This window comes from Lepisma saccharinum, chromosome 7, assembly GCF_977018435.1.
Source record: "Lepisma saccharinum chromosome 7, izLepSacc3.1, whole genome shotgun sequence".
Classification (NCBI taxonomy): Eukaryota; Metazoa; Arthropoda; class Insecta; order Zygentoma; family Lepismatidae; genus Lepisma; species Lepisma saccharinum.
In genome coordinates this window covers 85,389,842-85,408,158 of record NC_139235.1, presented here as the reverse complement: position 1 = coordinate 85,408,158, position 18,317 = coordinate 85,389,842, and the positions used below count along the sequence as shown (strand labels likewise).

Below are 18,317 nucleotides of genomic sequence, written 5' to 3'. Positions count from 1 at the left end.
GGAAGAAAATTTTGACATCCATTTCTTTGCAGGCCTTCAAGAATATTAATTTAATGGGGTGTCAATACTTTCTTAGGATCCCGAGATATTTAGTCTTTTCCAGCTTCTCTTTTGGCATGTTCCGGGTCGAAAACATGTGGATACCATATCGCTAAATACAGTCTCCAAAATATAATGTTCCAACTCTCTCTCCACTACAGAAATTTAACACTTTATCAAGAGCTTCCTATCTCCCCCTTTAAATTTAATACTCAATCCTCAAACAAAAATTTTCATGCCCATTTTAGACCTCCAAAAAATTAATTCTCAGTCTCCACGCTAGACTTTTCGCAACAGAATAAGACAATAGTAATTCACAAGAATTGGATACACCACCTCAATTTAATGCTCAATCCACTCTAACTAAAATACCTGCCATAATCTAAGACCTATAATTGGATACTGTCCCCCCCCAACGTTTAATTTAGAACCACCCCCAGAACCCACGTGTCAATTAAGGCCTAATATGTAAGAGTTGGATATTCCCCCCCCCCAATCTATTCGATAATACCCTTGAACCCTTTCTTTTCTTCATCTAATGGATTAAATATGGTGCATTTGAGATGTATAATTTTTACATATATTTTGGAAATATATAAAGCTTGAATTTTTATATTATTTAAGGGTAAAAAATCCCCCCCCAAAATCTCGATGGCACAACCTGCACCATAATCCCCCCTGTGAGCACCCCTGCTGCTTGGCATTGTTGCCTTGTAATTGATTTGACCAGGGGAAGTACCACTACATTCGTCTTTCTGTCATTAAAATGAACTTGACAACTCGGCAAATGCCTAGTAGAACACTATGCTCTGAGAAGAGTTTTCGAGGGAAAATGGTTTAAAGGCTAACTATTTTCACTAGTAATGAAGGTTTGCTTTTTATAACTATAATTTATATTTAAGAAAATGTATAATTAAATTTTTGATATGGATAATAGAAATGTAATTCTGTGAGAATCATTGAACAAGTACTTAGAAACATATATAATTCTACATAATTAATGCTATTTATACTCAAATCATCAAACAAAATGTAGAAGTACACTTTGGTTACTTACCTGAAGACCATATTATCTTTTTCAGCATGGGTAACTCTGAAGATGGAAGCCATTTGAAGAGTTCCGAAGATATACGCCAATCCATATGTGTATATTGTTCAAAACGTTTTCACTCTAATTCTGAGTTACAGAGACATATGAGAACTCATACTGGTGAATGTCCTTTCAAGTGTGAGTATTGTGATAAGGCATTTCGCCAGACACATGCAAGAACAATTCATGTCAGAAGAATCCACACTAAAGAGTTTCCATTCAAGTGCAATGAGTGTGACAAAGGCTTTGTGGTAAAATCGAGGCTTGCATCCCACAGTCGAATACATTCTAAAACATTCAAATGTTATTTGTGCAAGATATTATTTCATTCAGTTAGAACTTTAAAGAAGCACATTAAGATTCATAATGATCAATACGTTTCCATATGCACCTACTGCCTGAAACCTTTCACTGATGATAATGATTGCAAAGCACACAAGAAAGAATGTGAATCCAAACCACAAAAGTCCTAACCAGAAGTCGATGTAAGCATCAATTATAAATTTGAATACAAGTGCTTTGTTTGTGGTAAAACGTTTGCAGAGAAATGCATGTATGAAAGTCACATAAAAATTCATGAAAATGAACAAGAGAGTAGTAGGAATAGTAATGTAGTCTTGAACACAACTCTGAAGAGCGAAAATGAATTTTTTAACTGATGAGTCCAATAAATATGTTATTGCTAAGAATGAACATCTCTGTCATCAACATCATTGTCATGAGTGAACAACATGAATCAGCAATAGATGGACACAAAGCCTTGTGCAACATTCCAGAGGACAATGGCAATGCCAGTTTGGAAGATACAAAATTGTTGATTTCAGATCATGGCTCAATAGAGCATAATGATGATATTTCCCTTTCACGTTGTGTAGGCGTAAAAATGACAGTGGAGACTCAACAGGATACAACAGAACTCCATGATTAAACAACAGCATAAAACTGGGAGGAAAGGTATGATACATTTTGTTTTTTGGTTGTTTTCTTGAATATTACAGTTAACTTTTTCCACGCTAATTTAAAATTCTTTTCAGTGTTATTATTTAATCTGTGTTTGGTGTGATGTTAGATACAATAATAAAATGACAGTATGCTGTGTAATCAGTATCATGCCAACCAAAATGCTGTTAAGGTGTAGTCAATTGTCATATGCCAAGTAATGAATTTATGAGTTTACTTATGTACTTCTCTACCTCAATTGTTTGCACAGCCTTGCCATAGTCTACTAAAGGATTTTTCATTAAATAAATGTTGGTTACTACCTGTTAGGGTACTTGAAATTTTAGAGGAACGAAACATGGTAATTTTTGATTGCAGAATTTGTTCCACCACCACCAATGTCATACATAATATTCAAATGAAAATAACATCATATCAACCCCATGGAACAGTCATCAGCCATGTTCTCATCACCACAAACACTAAATGCCCTAATGTGTGCATTGTGTTCATGTCATAACACAACCATCAATCTTTTAAGCAAGGTTGAGAAAAACACCTTCATGGCCTACCAGGTGGCTTTTCATAGTGTGACTTGTGATCAATGCATCAGTTCCTATCCCTGCTGGTTTCTGGCTTTCAAGACCAAGCCCACTAATATTGCTTTCAAGTAATTCCTCATTTGTCCTTGTGATGCTAGGCCTTGACCTATTTCATTGGATGGAAAATGGCCCTTCCAGGAATCTCCTCTGTTGGATTTGGTTCTGGACCAGCACCTTTACTTCTGCTCACCCATTTTCTATATGTGCACAATCTCTTCTGATAATCCTTCTCCAGGTTTCCCTGGATCATCATCTTTTCCTTTTCACTTGGGAAATTCCATTCTAATCCTCTTGGGAAACTTTATTCTTCACAGAGTATGTCCTTTCAATCTAAATTTTCTTCTCTTAATTTCTGTTTCTTGTTCTTCTTGAAAGTTTGCATAACCACTTTTTGTACATGCAAAATAATCTAACACAGTTATTTTTAGTGGTTTTTATTCGATTTTATCTGCGATGTTTCATTCTGGTTTCCCAGAACTTTTTCAAGCTACACATACAACAACACAACCTCAATTAATTTCTGTGCCTTGTTATCTATTATTATTTTTAGCTATCTGATTTATACAATTCTCAAAATTTTGTTCACAAAGTTTTGTTATTTATTTATGTTTCTCTTCGTTAATCTCCATGTGTTGCAACCATGTTCCAATCCTGATTTCACATTGTTTTGAATATCCTAAATTTTGTTCTGTTTTGCTCTCTTGAAAGTTCAGACTGGGTATAGTTGTCCAAATTTCATTTTGCCTCTTTTATTGTGCTTGATAGTTCCCTTCTGTTTCTCCCTCCATAGCTATATTGTGGAGGTAAATGGCACAGTCTTTCAGATCCCACTTTAAACCGTAGGTCCAGTCCCAATTAGTCTTACTGTGCATAAAGTGGACTTAAAACACCAACTCAATAGCTATAATGATCAGAGGTCCCAAAATTTTCTTACTTTTCCATTCTTTAGATTCTTATGTTTAACTGTTTCCAGACTGGAATTAGAATATCGAGTTTTCTCCAGCAGAAGGTGATTTTATTTGCTTTTTTTTTTATTATAGCAATTATGTTGTTAAGTGTGTTATTACCATATTGGCCCAAATATAGCCACACCGTAAAATGTGAAGGAGCGAAAAGAAAAAATAGATGATACCCAAATATAAGCCAAGGGAAGAAAAGAAAATACCGGTAAGATTTTCTGTAGATCCACTTCAGTAGAAATGTATATCTGTGTAAGCTTAGAGAAAAACGAACACAATCTTAATAAAATCAAAGAGTATGTTATCAAGAATGCTGACAGTTTTTACAATGCCCAGTTAGATATAACAATGCTATTGTTCCAGTTAGAAACAATAATGCTTGTTAGATAACATTATGGTATCTACAATGCGGCCAGTTTCTACAATGCTATTGTTGCATTATCATTATTTCAAATGAGATATCATCACATTTTTAACAGCATATGATTTGATGAATTGTCATAATTTTTTTAAGGTCGTAAATATGAGACGCATCCTAATTTTTCACAATTGAGATTTGGATAAAATGTGCGGCTTATATTCGGGCCAATATGCTATTTGATATTTTTTCCCCAAATCTACAACACTTGCTCTTTCCACAGATATATAATAATGTTGCATTTGATATGTTTATGCTATATGTTAATATGTTAATGTTACATATACCTGAGGAAACAGTTGGCCATTAATAGAACATGTAAAATACTATACCTGAGGAAACAGTTGACCATTAATAGAACATGTAAAATGAATAGTATTTTCTCTTATTTGTTAACTGCATAAAGCAACATTTTTTTATGTTGAAACCAAGATCATTTATACAACTACATTTGTGTAATGCACTTAGATCTTTTTCAAGTTTGTTGTATCTTCTACATTAGCAATTTCTTTATATAATTTTACATCATCAGCATACATAAGGCTCTTTGAATACATAAGATGGCAAAATATATGTAAAGATCATAAATAACTGAGGCCTGAGATTTGAACCTTGAAGGCACACTGGGGTTCATAGTATACAGAATTCACCAGATATTGATTGGTTATATGTTACACATTGCTTTCTTCCTAAAGATATGATTTGAATAAGTTTAGTAAATTGATTGCAAACCAAAAACTTCATATTTTAAGTAAAATAATATTATCATTAATTACATCAAATCTTTGGCAAAATCTCTATAAATTGAATGCACAGTTGATCTAATATATGTAAAATGCATTATGTACATCTTGGACAAAATTTATTAGGTTAGGTAGATCGGCATGGATAAAATCTGTGTTTTGCAAATTATATAGCTTCTGACTTCTTTGAAAATTCTTAAATACAAAATTTGATCCCACACTTTTGCTGGAGCACATAAAATGACAATTGGCTTGTAGTTTTCAATTTTTGTGACGCACTGTGGTTCTCATCTTTCATTTCAAGTTACAAAAAAGCAGAAAGTTTGTTATTTTTATTCTTAATAACAGATATAAAGTTAATTTAGTTAGTATTCAAACAGAGTAACCAAATTAAAAGGTGAATTACAGATTGAAAAACTAAAGTGTAAAATAGAGGAATCAGGTTACATATTCATATTCTACCATGTAATCCAAAGAATAAATGGTTTCCCATTTTTCAGAATTCCAGGTATTACAGTTTTATATGACAGGCCACACAACAAAAATTTTGTGAGTAGAATTTCTCACTTATGGAGCCTTTTCTCTAACAAAGTGAGCAAATGTTAATAACAAAATTCAGTAATAATAACCTGTGGCACAACAGCCCATTGATGGCCCTGGTCTACCTACCAGATGCCGGCCTCACTCCCAACTGATTCTACTCACTCACTCATCCGAGGTGGGAGATCATCCAACCAATTACGGGGTGACGTGTGGTCAGCATGATGAACCCCCCAGCCGTTGATGTAGGTTTCTGTGACCAGGTTATGCTACTCATTCATGGCCCCCCAATTTCCTCACAATGATGGGTGGTTACCAGTCCCATACACAGGTCAAAATCTCAGGAGGAAAGTTGTTATGCTTCCCGCAGACACTCGAGCCTGCGCCCATCTCGTAGTCAAAGCCCAGAACATGATTTCTTATTTGAAATTTAGAAATTTCACACTTCCGTAGTGCACAATTTAATGGTTAAATCCTACTAATTTCTAAGATCCACTGTCTTCATTCACGAAAGGGTACGGCGCCTGAAGCAGAGATGGTACCGCGTCACTGCTTTGTTTGTTCCCGGGTGGCGGTAGTTGCAATTTTTCCTGTTGGGCAGCGCTGGCATGTGTATCCTGGTTTGCGTCGTCTGCTTCCTGTTGTCAGGTGGTGCTGCCAGGTGGTGGTTGGGGGGCTGGGCTGTGTTGCTCGGCATGGTGCAGTTCCTGTTCCCCACGTGGCTGGAGGGGGGTCGAGTCTGTGCACCACATTTTTTCTTTTTCTGTTTTGGGATCTTTTTGAGGATGGGATGCCAAGTCGGGTGTGCCTGTCCATTGACCAGGTTCAGTGCTGGTTTCTTTTGGATGATAGCATGGGTTTCTTTGACAGTGTTTTCTATGACAGAGTCAGTTGGGTGAAGTATGGATATGGAGGAGATGGTGTGGTTAGTGAATGGTGTTGAGAAAGGCCTGATTTTGGTGTGTCTTTTTTGGCATCTTTTAAGTGTTCATTACTCCATTCTTGGACAGTGCGGATGGTTCTGCCAATGTAGGTGTTATGGCATTGACATGTGGCCTTGTAGACACCAGGGGATGCAAGTTTGGGTATGTAGTATCTCTTGAAATTGGGTAGTGCTCTTCTGATTTGGGATATATGTTTGTGTGCCACTCGGATGTTGAAGGGTTTGAGGGCCTTGGCAAATTTGCCTGATGTGGTTACTTTACTTTTTTTATTAAAAAATACTTAAGAATAGCAAACCTCTTAGCCAGAAGGGCAGCCAAAACTTCAAATATCTCCAGAAACATTTACTATAAAGAATTTTGATTTTTTTTCTTTTCTTTTTTTTACTTTCGTTGCAAATTTTGTTTCATGCGTACAACCCGATAAATACACAGGGTATGAACACTACATACGTGAAAAGAGAATAATTATTAAAATACCCTTTAAATATGAAAAATAAGACCAAATAGGACTCGATGTTGTATAAACCTATGATGAACAAATTGTAGATAAGCATAATAAAGAATAATGATTTGCACGTGTGAAAAAATGACACAACATATGAAAACGACTCAATAGGAAATGAGAAACTTAACACAATGCAAAAGATGAAAATGATGCAAGGAGTTGAAAATAATGAGATAGCATACCATAACTTATGAAGATACCATAAAATACGTAGAAAAAATATATATCAGCTATACTTAACGCCTGGAGTAATTTCCAAAAAAAATCTCACAAAGAGAAACAATGAAATATCAATATATATATATATCCAAGATATGGAAAGCACAATCCACCTGAAAAACAAAGTGTCCAGGCCACCTTAAAGTTTCTGCATGAAATTCCATTCCAGAAGTTTCCAGCAGCGACCACAAAACCTTCACACAGGGTCGGCATCCAATCCAAGAAGAGAGAACTCCAGAAGAAAAGTCCATCGAAGAAGAAGGCAGAAAAAGAAAATCTTCCTCATCATCAACGTCGCGCATCCCGCAGCGAAGCAAAATTTTGAAAAGGGACGTCCACATGCGATAGCACGATCCTCATGACATACCACGGGAAGATTTGCACTAAACAAACAATTCAAGCTTCACGCATCCCACGTCGAAGTAAGCAAGATAATTCCATTTTCTCCAAGAGCACATAATAAAGATCCAACGGGAAAATGCTTGCATCAAAAGCAGGGCAACATTCAAAACATCAAGAGCCCAACACTGCAGAAACAAGTTGCACAGCAACAACTACTCTAAGCACTATCCATAGACACTAATGTAGAAAGGAAAAACAGGATCCCAATCCTCACTGTAGGCACTTTTCCAAACATACCTGGAATCCTAAACCATATTGGTGTAATCCATAACAACCAAGAAAATTGCATCCGGAGATCCAGGAAATTCCTTCCAAGTCAGGGTCCATTGGCAAGGCAGTATACCAGGAACCAGAGGCGTAGGGCAGCAAAAGATGAACCACAGAAGCAGAGACGAAAAGGTCAGGTGGAAAAGAAAAAACGTAGCATGCAGAATCTAGTGGCACCCAGGCACTGTTAACTGTGCTGGCAGACACAACACCATCAAAATATCAAATACTCCAGGTAACATACATGTAAAGAAAAAAACCAAAATTACAAAACTAGTAAAGACAGAAAGAAGAAAAGATATAGAACAGATAGAAAAAAAATGTATACACTGGAATTAATATTGTGCCACAGCAGAAGAAATAAAACAGAGATTCTACAAGTTCAGACCTAAACATTAACATAACTGCTGTTAGCGTCGAGCATTATGTTGAGCCTCATTTGGCAAACGTACCCTACAAGTGGCCTGCACATGCCCCCACATGGAACAGCGGCGGTACTGCACATTAAGCCTAGGTACACTAGTATTATTATTATGACTACCGGAATGTGTCACAATGAACCCATGTTGTATAGTATTCTTTTGCCTTTCATCATTAGGCAGAGCGGTATGAAATTTCCGCTCCATAGGCGAGATTTCCCGTGCTAATTGCAGCAACGCTGGTAAATCCTTTGGTTTTGTTTTAAACAAATGGAATCCCCTTGTATTGGGGTGTAAATTTTGAAATAGTTCATCCAGTAATACCGTTTCCTCCCAAACCAAATTTCAGGCGTTAGCACAATCAATAACCAACGAAACGTACATGGATAATGATTCAGTAGCAAGTTCCATACAGCAAATATGAGAATTCATTAACAAGGCCACTGTATTTGGTGGAACAAGAGAGGACCAAATGTGACACTTAAGGGCAAACCACGAAGTAGAAGCGGCCAATGCCTCACGCCACAATGTCTTCAGGGGTCCCGCAGTTCGTCTAATGACATTACGAAGAACTAAATTATCGGAATATATATTGAAACTAAAAATGAGTTGCAAACGCAAAACAAAATCAAACAAGAGATCGACTTCATCCCCAGTACATAAAGGCAATTCGTCAATCTCCGAATCGAGATTACGTAAGGTGACATTATCCGTAGAAGAAGAATGCGGAACTGATTGATCTGGTTTTTCCGCAGTTGTAGATTCGCTTCCTTCAGGACTAACAAATAAAACCTTAGGTACCCGGACATAATCTACATGATTGGGCGTAGTTAACGGGTCCAATTGGACGTAGTCTTTAAGCTGAGACATACTAATGGGGGTACCCTAGAGAAGCAAGCTAATGAAAAAAACGTAAAAGGCTATGTAAAAAAAAAAATTGGGATGAAAAAAAAATAGATATAACACGTCGCGTGAAAAAAAAACCAACAAGGGAAATAAATGCCCCGCACAAAATTTTCACTGCAAACCTGTCAACTTGAACGTCTCACTGCGATCAATAACATCCGCTTCAAAGCACTTCCTGGAACGTGGCCATGTATCCTCTGCTACCATTAGTTGTGATGCTTCCGTTAGTTGTGTTCTGTTGCCATTAGTTGTAATGGCTCATGTTCGCTACTGTATGATGGTCAGTAGGAATACGTCACACCCTTCAATAATATGTCAACGATTATTGGAAAGAAAAAAAAACGTGCATTGACTGGAAACATCCACCTAAAAATTAAGAACAAGCACCCCTCGAAATTGACCCTGTCACAACCTAACTACACACCTGTAAAGAAAAAAATGATCAAGGATGGGCAAATGCTCCGTAAGTCTGGATGGATAAACCAGTAATACCCAGATTTGACAACATTAACAAAGTGCTATTGATGTGGTCCTTGCTGCGTAAAACGCTAATTTGTAGGAAGTTGAATCGGGCTTGTCTAGTCCCGCTCCCGGCGAAATAACATATATACGACCCTGGAAATTGAATTTACAAATGTTTGCAGAAATATTACCCACTCCAAAATGTGTACACAAGAAAAGCAGGAAGGAACTAATTCTAATCCCTTGTCGTACCTCTCCTCAGACAGCTTTCAAATAGAATAAGGTAGTTCTTCACTTCATTTTGACTTTCTTTATTTACATAACAAACTCTCGGTTTTTAAAAATACATTCATTAGATTTGATCTTTGATTTTCTTTCGTAACATATACGGACTGAACAAAAATGGAAATTTGCGTCAACAATAAACTCGCAAAATTTAAGTAACTAATGATTATCCTCACAGCACAAAACATTTACTTTCAAACTAATCCCATATTAGATAAGACGAACAGCATATATCATAACCAGGCAAACATTAACAATCTGACGACGATCAACGTCAATTGATTTCTTTACACTCTATTAAAATCCAATAAATATCACAAATACCTGGCGTAATAATTACTACACACTATATTCTAACTCAAACGTCTCTAATGTTATAAGGAATCGAGAACCGTTCCATCATTATTGTTACGTATTCCCGATCTGTTCATTTGGAAATTACTCAAAGGGGGAGGGTAATTGCCCCACGGTTATTTAACAAATATTTCTAAGCCGAGCAATTCAAATTTTGGTCTAATTACTTATTTTTACCGTGCCCACCTTTGATTATATGTTACTGGAAACATGGACGAATCCCAGGTGATCGGGGAAGTTACGCAAGTATTGCCCCATTCCCTCTGGTGTCTATCTCGTCAAGGAAATGGCAATTGCACACTGGCAACCGTATCAGGCGAAAGCAGGAAGTCTACTAGCAGTCTCGCGGAACGAGGAAAAGGTCTGCCCCGAAAAACCCGCTAGGTGGCAGCATCAACAAACCTGAATGAGCTTCTGGGAGCAGACGCAATATTACGCGAAGGCAAATGGACTTAATTCCTTTTACAAATGCAAGTGAAGCGAGAATGTGGCGAAACGGGATGAGTTTAGTCCTGATTCACTACAGTAGGAAAAAACTGCAAAATTTCAGATTTTTATCTGTTGTACTTTTCTAGTTAGAGCCCTCTAAAGTATGAAAAATAGCACAATTTGCCACACACATGCAATCACAAAAAAGTCATAAATCAAGCTAGAATTGACATAGAAGCTTGGGATAAGAACCAAATTGTTGCTTTTGCGATGAGCTTTAATTAGATGTATCACAGGACTACTTCTCAATTTTTTTTCATTTCAAATTCATTTCGAATTTTTCACAAACCTATATTTTGAAAATTTTTAAAAAATGCACATAGACACATACATATTTCAACATTAAGTCTTAGAAGTTTTGTTATGGGATCGCAATGGGATCATAGTTTTTGACATGTATAAACAAATACTATACACTCGGTAAGACCATATGACACGGGAATATTTCAATATAATCTAAAAGTTCATTACACTCTACAAGGAAAACATAATTATCATACCTTCCCTTCTTTCATGGCAACAACTTTAATTTACTGTACAGTAATTTTCAAGAGCCATGGTTGCTGCATCCATTTCTTCCTTTGAAAGGTAGTAACTACGGCCAGTAGGACATCTGGGTTCCACAAGGGTGAGGATCTGAGAGACAGGCACTTGTAGTTTATATGCATAGTCGCTTTTGAAATTAAATGATGGAGAAGGACCAGCATAGTGCAGAAACTCAACTGCCACTGTATTTGCAGCCTCATTCTTGTTTATCGAGTTTATTGAGCAATTTTCACACCGAAAGTACCCCTGAGGGGCATTGGTGCATGTACATTACAAAATACAACATGTTGACATCACACATAATATACAGGGTGTTTCGTAAGTTCATTTACAATGCTTGGGAGGTGATTGTACGAGTGTATATAAGGTGGAAAGTTCATGTAACGAAATTCCGGAAACTGCTTTGTTGCCGAGTTATTGACGTTTGAAAACGTGGGAAAATGATTTTCCGAAGTGAATAATGGCAAAACGGGTGGAGAGAAGTCGTCGGTGTTGGGCGGTCCACTAAGAAATTGGGTACGCTCTTGTCAAAAAATCACACGGCAATGTTGTGCAATGTCGGTGCAAGGGATTCCCCAAAGGACGCAAACGAAGATGTTGACGGGAGTGGGGTGGTATTGATGAAAATTGGCATGTGTTGAATGGCACCAAAAAACAAAGAAAATTTCATGAGCAAAGGGCACCATGACGTAAAAACGAAAAAATGAACTGTCATAGGTTGCATACCCTGAAGGGCACACAGTATGCTTAATGGAGATGTGAAGGGAACCTCATCACAGACGGTTTTCAAAGTGTCCACCATGTACTTCCAAGCAGAGGTGACAACAGCGAACCAAGGATTGTCTAGTGCGACCCAACAACCCCGGCGTTTCTGCTATTGATGCTGCAGCTACATTGATATGGGCAACGAGGTCCTCGGCTGACACGACAGGTGTTTCGTAAACGAGGCGTTTCATCTCTCCCCAGAGGAAGAAATCCAGGGGCGTAATATCAGGCGTTCGAGGTGGCCATGGTACAGGCCCTCCCCTGCCAATGCACTGGTTGTGGAATACGGTATTGAGGAAATGGAGCATATTCCGATCGAAATGTGGGGGTGCACCATCATGTTGAAACCACAGTCTTTGTCTCAGTGCCAAGGGCATGTCCTCTAGTAATTCAGGCAAAACCTTACTGAGAAATGCTTGATAAGTGGGTCCACATAGGCGAACAGGGAGAATGTACAGTCCAATCAAATGGTCATGCAGTATCCTGCACCACACATTCACTGCAAATCTGTGCTGATGATGTGCCACTAGCAGTGCATGTGGATTTTCATGTTTCTACACGTTGACTATTTTTACTATTGAACACACCAGTTTTCGTGAAGATAGCCTCATCAGTCCATAGTACCGTATTCTGAAAATTGGGGATAGTTTCAATTTGATGAACAAACCATTGGCAAAAGTCCTCACGTAGGCCAAAGTCCCGAGGTAAAAGGTCTTGCACTTTCTTCAAATTGTACGGGTGCATCCCCTCTTCTGCCAGGACTCGCCACACATTCACATGGGAGGTGTTTTGTTCGTGGGCTAGTGCACGTGTACTGATGTCTGGATGATCCATCACTGCAGTTAGCACATCTTCCACAAACCGTCGTGTTCGCACACTTCACGGTCGTCCAACTTCTCGACGAGGTGGCAACACTGATCCTGTTTCCCGAAGTCGAGTGTCTACAGTTTGAAATAAGGTGAGCGATGGTAACATCCTATTTGGAAAACGTGCCCCATACAGACGCCTTGCAGCACGGCTATTACTTCCAGCCTCCCCATAAATCAGATGCATGTCCGCCAGCTCTTGGGACATGATGCAGCCATCCCTTACACCGGGCTACAAGTGTTTATGGCCGTTAACACTAGTACACTTCACAGAACACGATGGGCTGTGGCTAAGAATTAACACGTAACACTGCTAGGTCAAATGTTTGCCCAACACTACTGTCCAAGAACCTCGCATCTTTCCATTCAACCATGAATGTTTAACAACCTGCTGCTGGCACAGCACCTGAAGCACGAATGGCACAGACACGTGCGCTCCTTCATGAGGAAACCTACACTGTTGGCGCCCCTAGCGGGAAATATGGTACTTAATGCCAGACCAGACGGACACCCATCTGCCCTTCAGGGTATGCAACCTATGACAGTTCTTTTTTTTTTCGTTTTTACATCATGGTGCCCTTCGCTCAGGAAATTTTCTTTGTTTTTTGGTGCCATTCAACACATGCCAATTTTCATCGATACCAGCTCACGCAGAACGCACACCCACCCCACTCCCATCAACATATTCGTTCGCATCCTTTGGGGAATCCCTTGCGCTGACATTGCACAACATTGCTGCGTGATTTTTTGACAAGAGCGTACCCAATTTCTTAGTGGACCGCCCAACATCGACGACTTCTCTCCACCCGTTTTGCCATTATTGACTTCGGAAAATCATTTTCCCACGTTTTCAAACGTCAATAACTCGGCAACAAAGCCGTTTCCGGAATTACGTTACATGAAATTTCCAACCTATTTTCACTCGTACAATCACCTCCCAAGTGTTGTAAACGAACTTACGAAACACCCTGTATATCTATACACAATTTTCGTAGAATTTTTTTAATAATAATGTAACATAATAGTAAAACATAGAATGACAAATTATTTCTTGAAGTGAACTAGTGCTGTAAAAGTACATATTATATAGTGTATACAATCTAAATTTATTTTATAATGTTATTTAATTCTTGAACTGAATATAATGTGTATTCCAATTACAATTTTTTCACTTTACTTTTAAAAATTGTGGTTCTTTCAAAATTTTTGTGGCTTTTTGGTAATATATTGTATAACTGGATGCCTGAGTAAAAAGGTCCTGTTTGGTAAGCAGTTAGCCGCACTTTGGGAATGTGGAAGTTATCTTTTTTGTCTGGTATTGTAATTGTGAGTGTCTATGTTCTTTGGATAGTTTGATTTTGTTTCGTGTATGAAAGTAAGTGTTCCAAGTATGTACAAACTTGGAAGTGTTAATATAAGGAATTTTTTAAAAAGAGGTTTACATGTATCAGTTTTGTGTGCATTTGCCAAAATACGCAATGCTCTTTTTTGAATTTTAAAAATCCTCTGCGATTGAGCCGAGTTCCCCCAAAATTGGATACCATACCTCAAAATACTTTCGAAGTTTGAGAAATAGATATTTTTAGCATACATCCTGTATTGAAACTAATTTTTAAGGTTCTTAATTGGTAACATACGGTGTTTAGCCTCTTGCATAAATGATCTATGTGAACTTTCCAGTTTAGACACTCGTCTGTAAATAGTCCAAGAAATTTTGTATTGTTAGTACCTGTTATAACGGCATGCCCTACTGTGAAATTATCTTGCTTAACAGAAGAGTTTTTGGCTCTAGATACACCAAATTTTATTATATTAGTTTTTTCGTTAATAGAAAGTTTGTTTGCTGATAACCAGCTTTGTAGTTCAGTAAGAGCTTTTTCCGTTTTTTGAATTAAAGTTACATCGTTAACAGAATCTACTAAAGCCGTAGTATCATCAGCAAAAAGAGTAACTTGGGTGGTTTCAACATTTGCTGGAAGGTCATTTATGAACAATAAAAACAATAGGGGTCCTAGTATTGATCCTTGGGGGATTCCAATAACCACATCTTTCAATTCGGAGTAATATGTTGTTTGCGTTCCATTATTGGATAAGCTATTTATTGCAACGCTCTGTTTTCTATTCGATAAATAGGATTCTATTAATTTGTTTGATAGACCACGGATTCCGTAGTATTTTAATTTCTCTAGTAGTATGTGATGATGATTAACACAGTCAAACGCTTTTGATAAATCACAAAAAATTCCAACAACAGAATACATTTTGTTTATGGCGGAAAGAAGATTATCAATTACATCAAAAATGGCATTTTTTGTTGTTTTCGATTTCACAAACCCATTTTGTTGCTTTATGAGTATCTTTTTATCTTCTGCATACTTTATTATCCTATTATAAATTAATTTCTCGAAAATTTTTGAAAAAATTGACAATATGGAAATTGGTCTGTAGTTTTCAATTTTTGTTGTATTTTCTTTCTTATATAAGGGATTACTTTTGATATTTTTAGACAGTCTGGAAAGCTGCCATTTTCCATACACTCGTTAATTAATTTAGCCAAAGGCTCGTTAATGTACGTGCAAACCTCTTTGATCACGTTAATCGGCATTGAATCTAGCCCTGTTGACTTTTTGTTTTTCATATTGTGAATTATGTTGGAAATTTCTTCGTCTGTAGTAGGGGTCATATAAAAAGAATGCGTGAAAGATCTTTTCACGTTATTTAACTTTTCTTTGTATGTGTCCGTTATGCTGATGTTACGTTGCAGGTTAAGTGCTACATTAACAAAATAATTATTAAAAGTATTAGCTATTTTTTGCTGATCTGTCTCTATTACATTACCTGCTTCTAATATGATATCTTGATTCGTGTTCGTTTTTTTACCTGTTATATGATTAACTATTTTCCATAGTTCTGCAGTTTTGTTTTCTGAATTATTCAACTTTTTATCGACATACAACTGTTTGCAATGTTTTAATGTTTTCTTGTAATTTTTGTTGAACTGTTTGTAATGATCTTTAAGGGTAGGCCTGTTTGCATATTTACTCTGTTTATGCAATGATCGTTTTAATTTGCTAAGATTTTTAAGTTCCTTGGTTATCCATAGGCAATTGGTTTTGTTGTGAACTCGTGCTTTTTTAATGGGAAAACATTTATTAAAATGGTATCTTACAGCCATATTGTTTATAAAATCCCATGTTTCTACAGCAAGACACCAATGATTGTTGTTCTCACACATTACATATCCTTTCACTTCTGCCAGTTGCAGCCTCTGTTAACGCCTGCTTCTAACATAGTAAAAGTGCACGACTGTTCACTTGTTGAAAATACCTTTGTCACCAACACTGTATCAGACCCCGGGATGAAACTGTGAAATATGTGTGTAGCTGGTATCAGTTTTGCAGACAGAAATCTATCTGCAAGTATTGTTTGTTCTTCATTGTGTAGTTTTTCATTGAAGAAGAACTGTATGGAGTCGATGTTTTCCTCAGACCATGTAAACAGCTGTGATCTTGTAATTATTTGATCATCATAGGGCTGCCGCAGGCTTGTCCTTCCAGCAAGTCTTTTTACAGTACCACCCAGACCATCACACACTCCTTTCCCATCAGCTGTAGCTAGCATAAAAATGCCACTCCACTGCTACTCCAAAATCATTAACATGGTGGTAAATGTTTGAGAAATTTTTCCTGTTTTTGAACTGCACAGCTGAGAATTAGTAAATTTATTTCAAATCTGTAATCAGTACCAATCTAAGATGAGAGATAAGCTTTTTTTAAAAAAAAAAAAATGAACGGCAACTGTGTCATGCTACAGACATTCAGAGATACATACAATACTTTTGAATTTTAGATCATTGTAATCCTTGTAGTAGACTGCTATTGGAAAAATAGTTGCTTGCTGATTGTTTCAATAAAAAGACTGGACCTCATCTTGTACTACAAACGAATAATTTTTCGCAAAGTCCATACATACCACAGCCTCATTTTCTTAAATGTTCTGCTTCAAGTAATTGTAATAATCTGTGCGTTTCTTTGCAATAAAAGAATGTCTCTTCAAAACTAACAACTGTTCACATAAAGATTCTACAACTTATCTGTAGTATTAGTGAACATTACTAAACTACATCTGTCAACAGATACCCATTGCTTGTATGTAATGTAGTCTACCAGTTCATGATCTAGCTGCAACTGTAACTCATCTTTAAAATTATCTACACCTGGACACGAAGGACATTCATTAAGATGGCATGCTGTACCTGGTGCTGTACACATTATCTGCACAAAACACGATTTATAGTCACTTACGGCTGTGCCATCATTCAGTGTAATTTTCTTGGATTTCAGCACTTGTATCATTAGTTTTATATTTTGATGTGTTGTGCAAACGCAGACTGTGTGGGTACCACTTCCACCTGCCAAGACACAATGTTTAGGTCTTAAATCAGCAAATCAGTAAAATTTTCGTTTTTGAACAGCTCATACAGTTCCTTCAAGTTGCCCAACACTAGCCTCTTTTGAATATGAATTTTACAGTCACCTGTTTTTATTGAAACAAAGTATTTTTTTCAAGGCATAAGATGGCTGACAGCATCACTGTTGTAGAAACTGATTACCTTTTCAATGACAGCTTAATTTAAAACTTTTCCAGGTTTAGGATTAGGTTTTGCCAAAATACCCTTTTCTTTAACCAATGCCTTCGGTTTTCTTGCCATTCTGTTGCTAACCTGAAATTATCTTTGTATTTTATTGCATGACCAACTTTTAGGTAGTACTGTTAAAATTTGCAATTTTTCACTCACACTTACATTATCTTCTTGAAACTTTTGTTTTAGCTGACTGATCATTTCACACTCTGCATTCTTTTCCACAGTTTCCTCCGCATCTGTACTTGCTTCTGTCAGTATCCTTTCTCTCAAACATCTTTTTATTTTCCTATATTTTCTTATTACTGTATGATTTCATTTGCAATTTAATCTTAACAACAGGTGATTCTTCTAGAGAGAATGTAGAGTTATTCAAATACTCTAAACTGACATCTACGGACACAAATGCTTCGTCAACATTACTGAGCCCTGTACTACTGCTACTGGGTACTGGTACTGAACAGTCATCTGCCTTCTGATTTGTAACCTGTTGCAACTTCGTTTGTTTCCTACAACTGACAAATTTTCATACCTGCCACAATGATGTCCGACATGTCGCACATCCATTCATTAACAGGCCGGAGACTTCTTTTAGCACTCTGGTGTCTGTCTGTCTTAAAAGGTTTGCACAGAAAATCTTTGCCGTTTCACTTACTTTTTCAGCCATAGTGGAGCATAACAACACTCACACAATGTCTAATATCAGTAATAATAACCCTTTTACTGAACCCGCTACTTAACTTGCAGAAATACAGTCTTTATGTAACCTGAGCAAAGAGCAACTTCACTGCAGGAGAGTCGAGGCACAACTGAATGCTGGCTGATGGAAACAGCAAGCATGTACTTGTTTGAACATGTTCAGACTTGCATTCCCTGGCTAACTCTCATTGTGGCATGTTTTCAGACTGCGGTTGGT

General features: G+C 37.2%; 2 protein-coding genes across 7 annotated transcripts in view; one reads left to right on the top strand and one right to left on the bottom strand.

Moving 5' to 3' along the window:
• Positions 1-18,317, bottom strand: part of LOC145989985 (uncharacterized) — a 180,355-nt gene that overhangs the window by 121,571 nt on the left and 40,467 nt on the right. The window lies entirely within an intron of this gene.
• The window catches only part of LOC145989983 (uncharacterized), a 65,239-nt gene that overhangs the window by 44,581 nt on the left and 2,341 nt on the right, over positions 1-18,317 (top strand). For all 3 annotated transcript variants that reach the window (XM_083125542.1, XM_083125541.1, XM_083125543.1), the window contains one exon: positions 1,122-2,083. In XM_083125542.1, coding sequence (XP_082981668.1) covers positions 1,122-1,602 — 481 coding nt within the window. In that variant the 3' untranslated portion in view covers positions 1,603-2,083. The remainder of the gene's footprint in view (positions 1-1,121; positions 2,084-18,317) is intronic.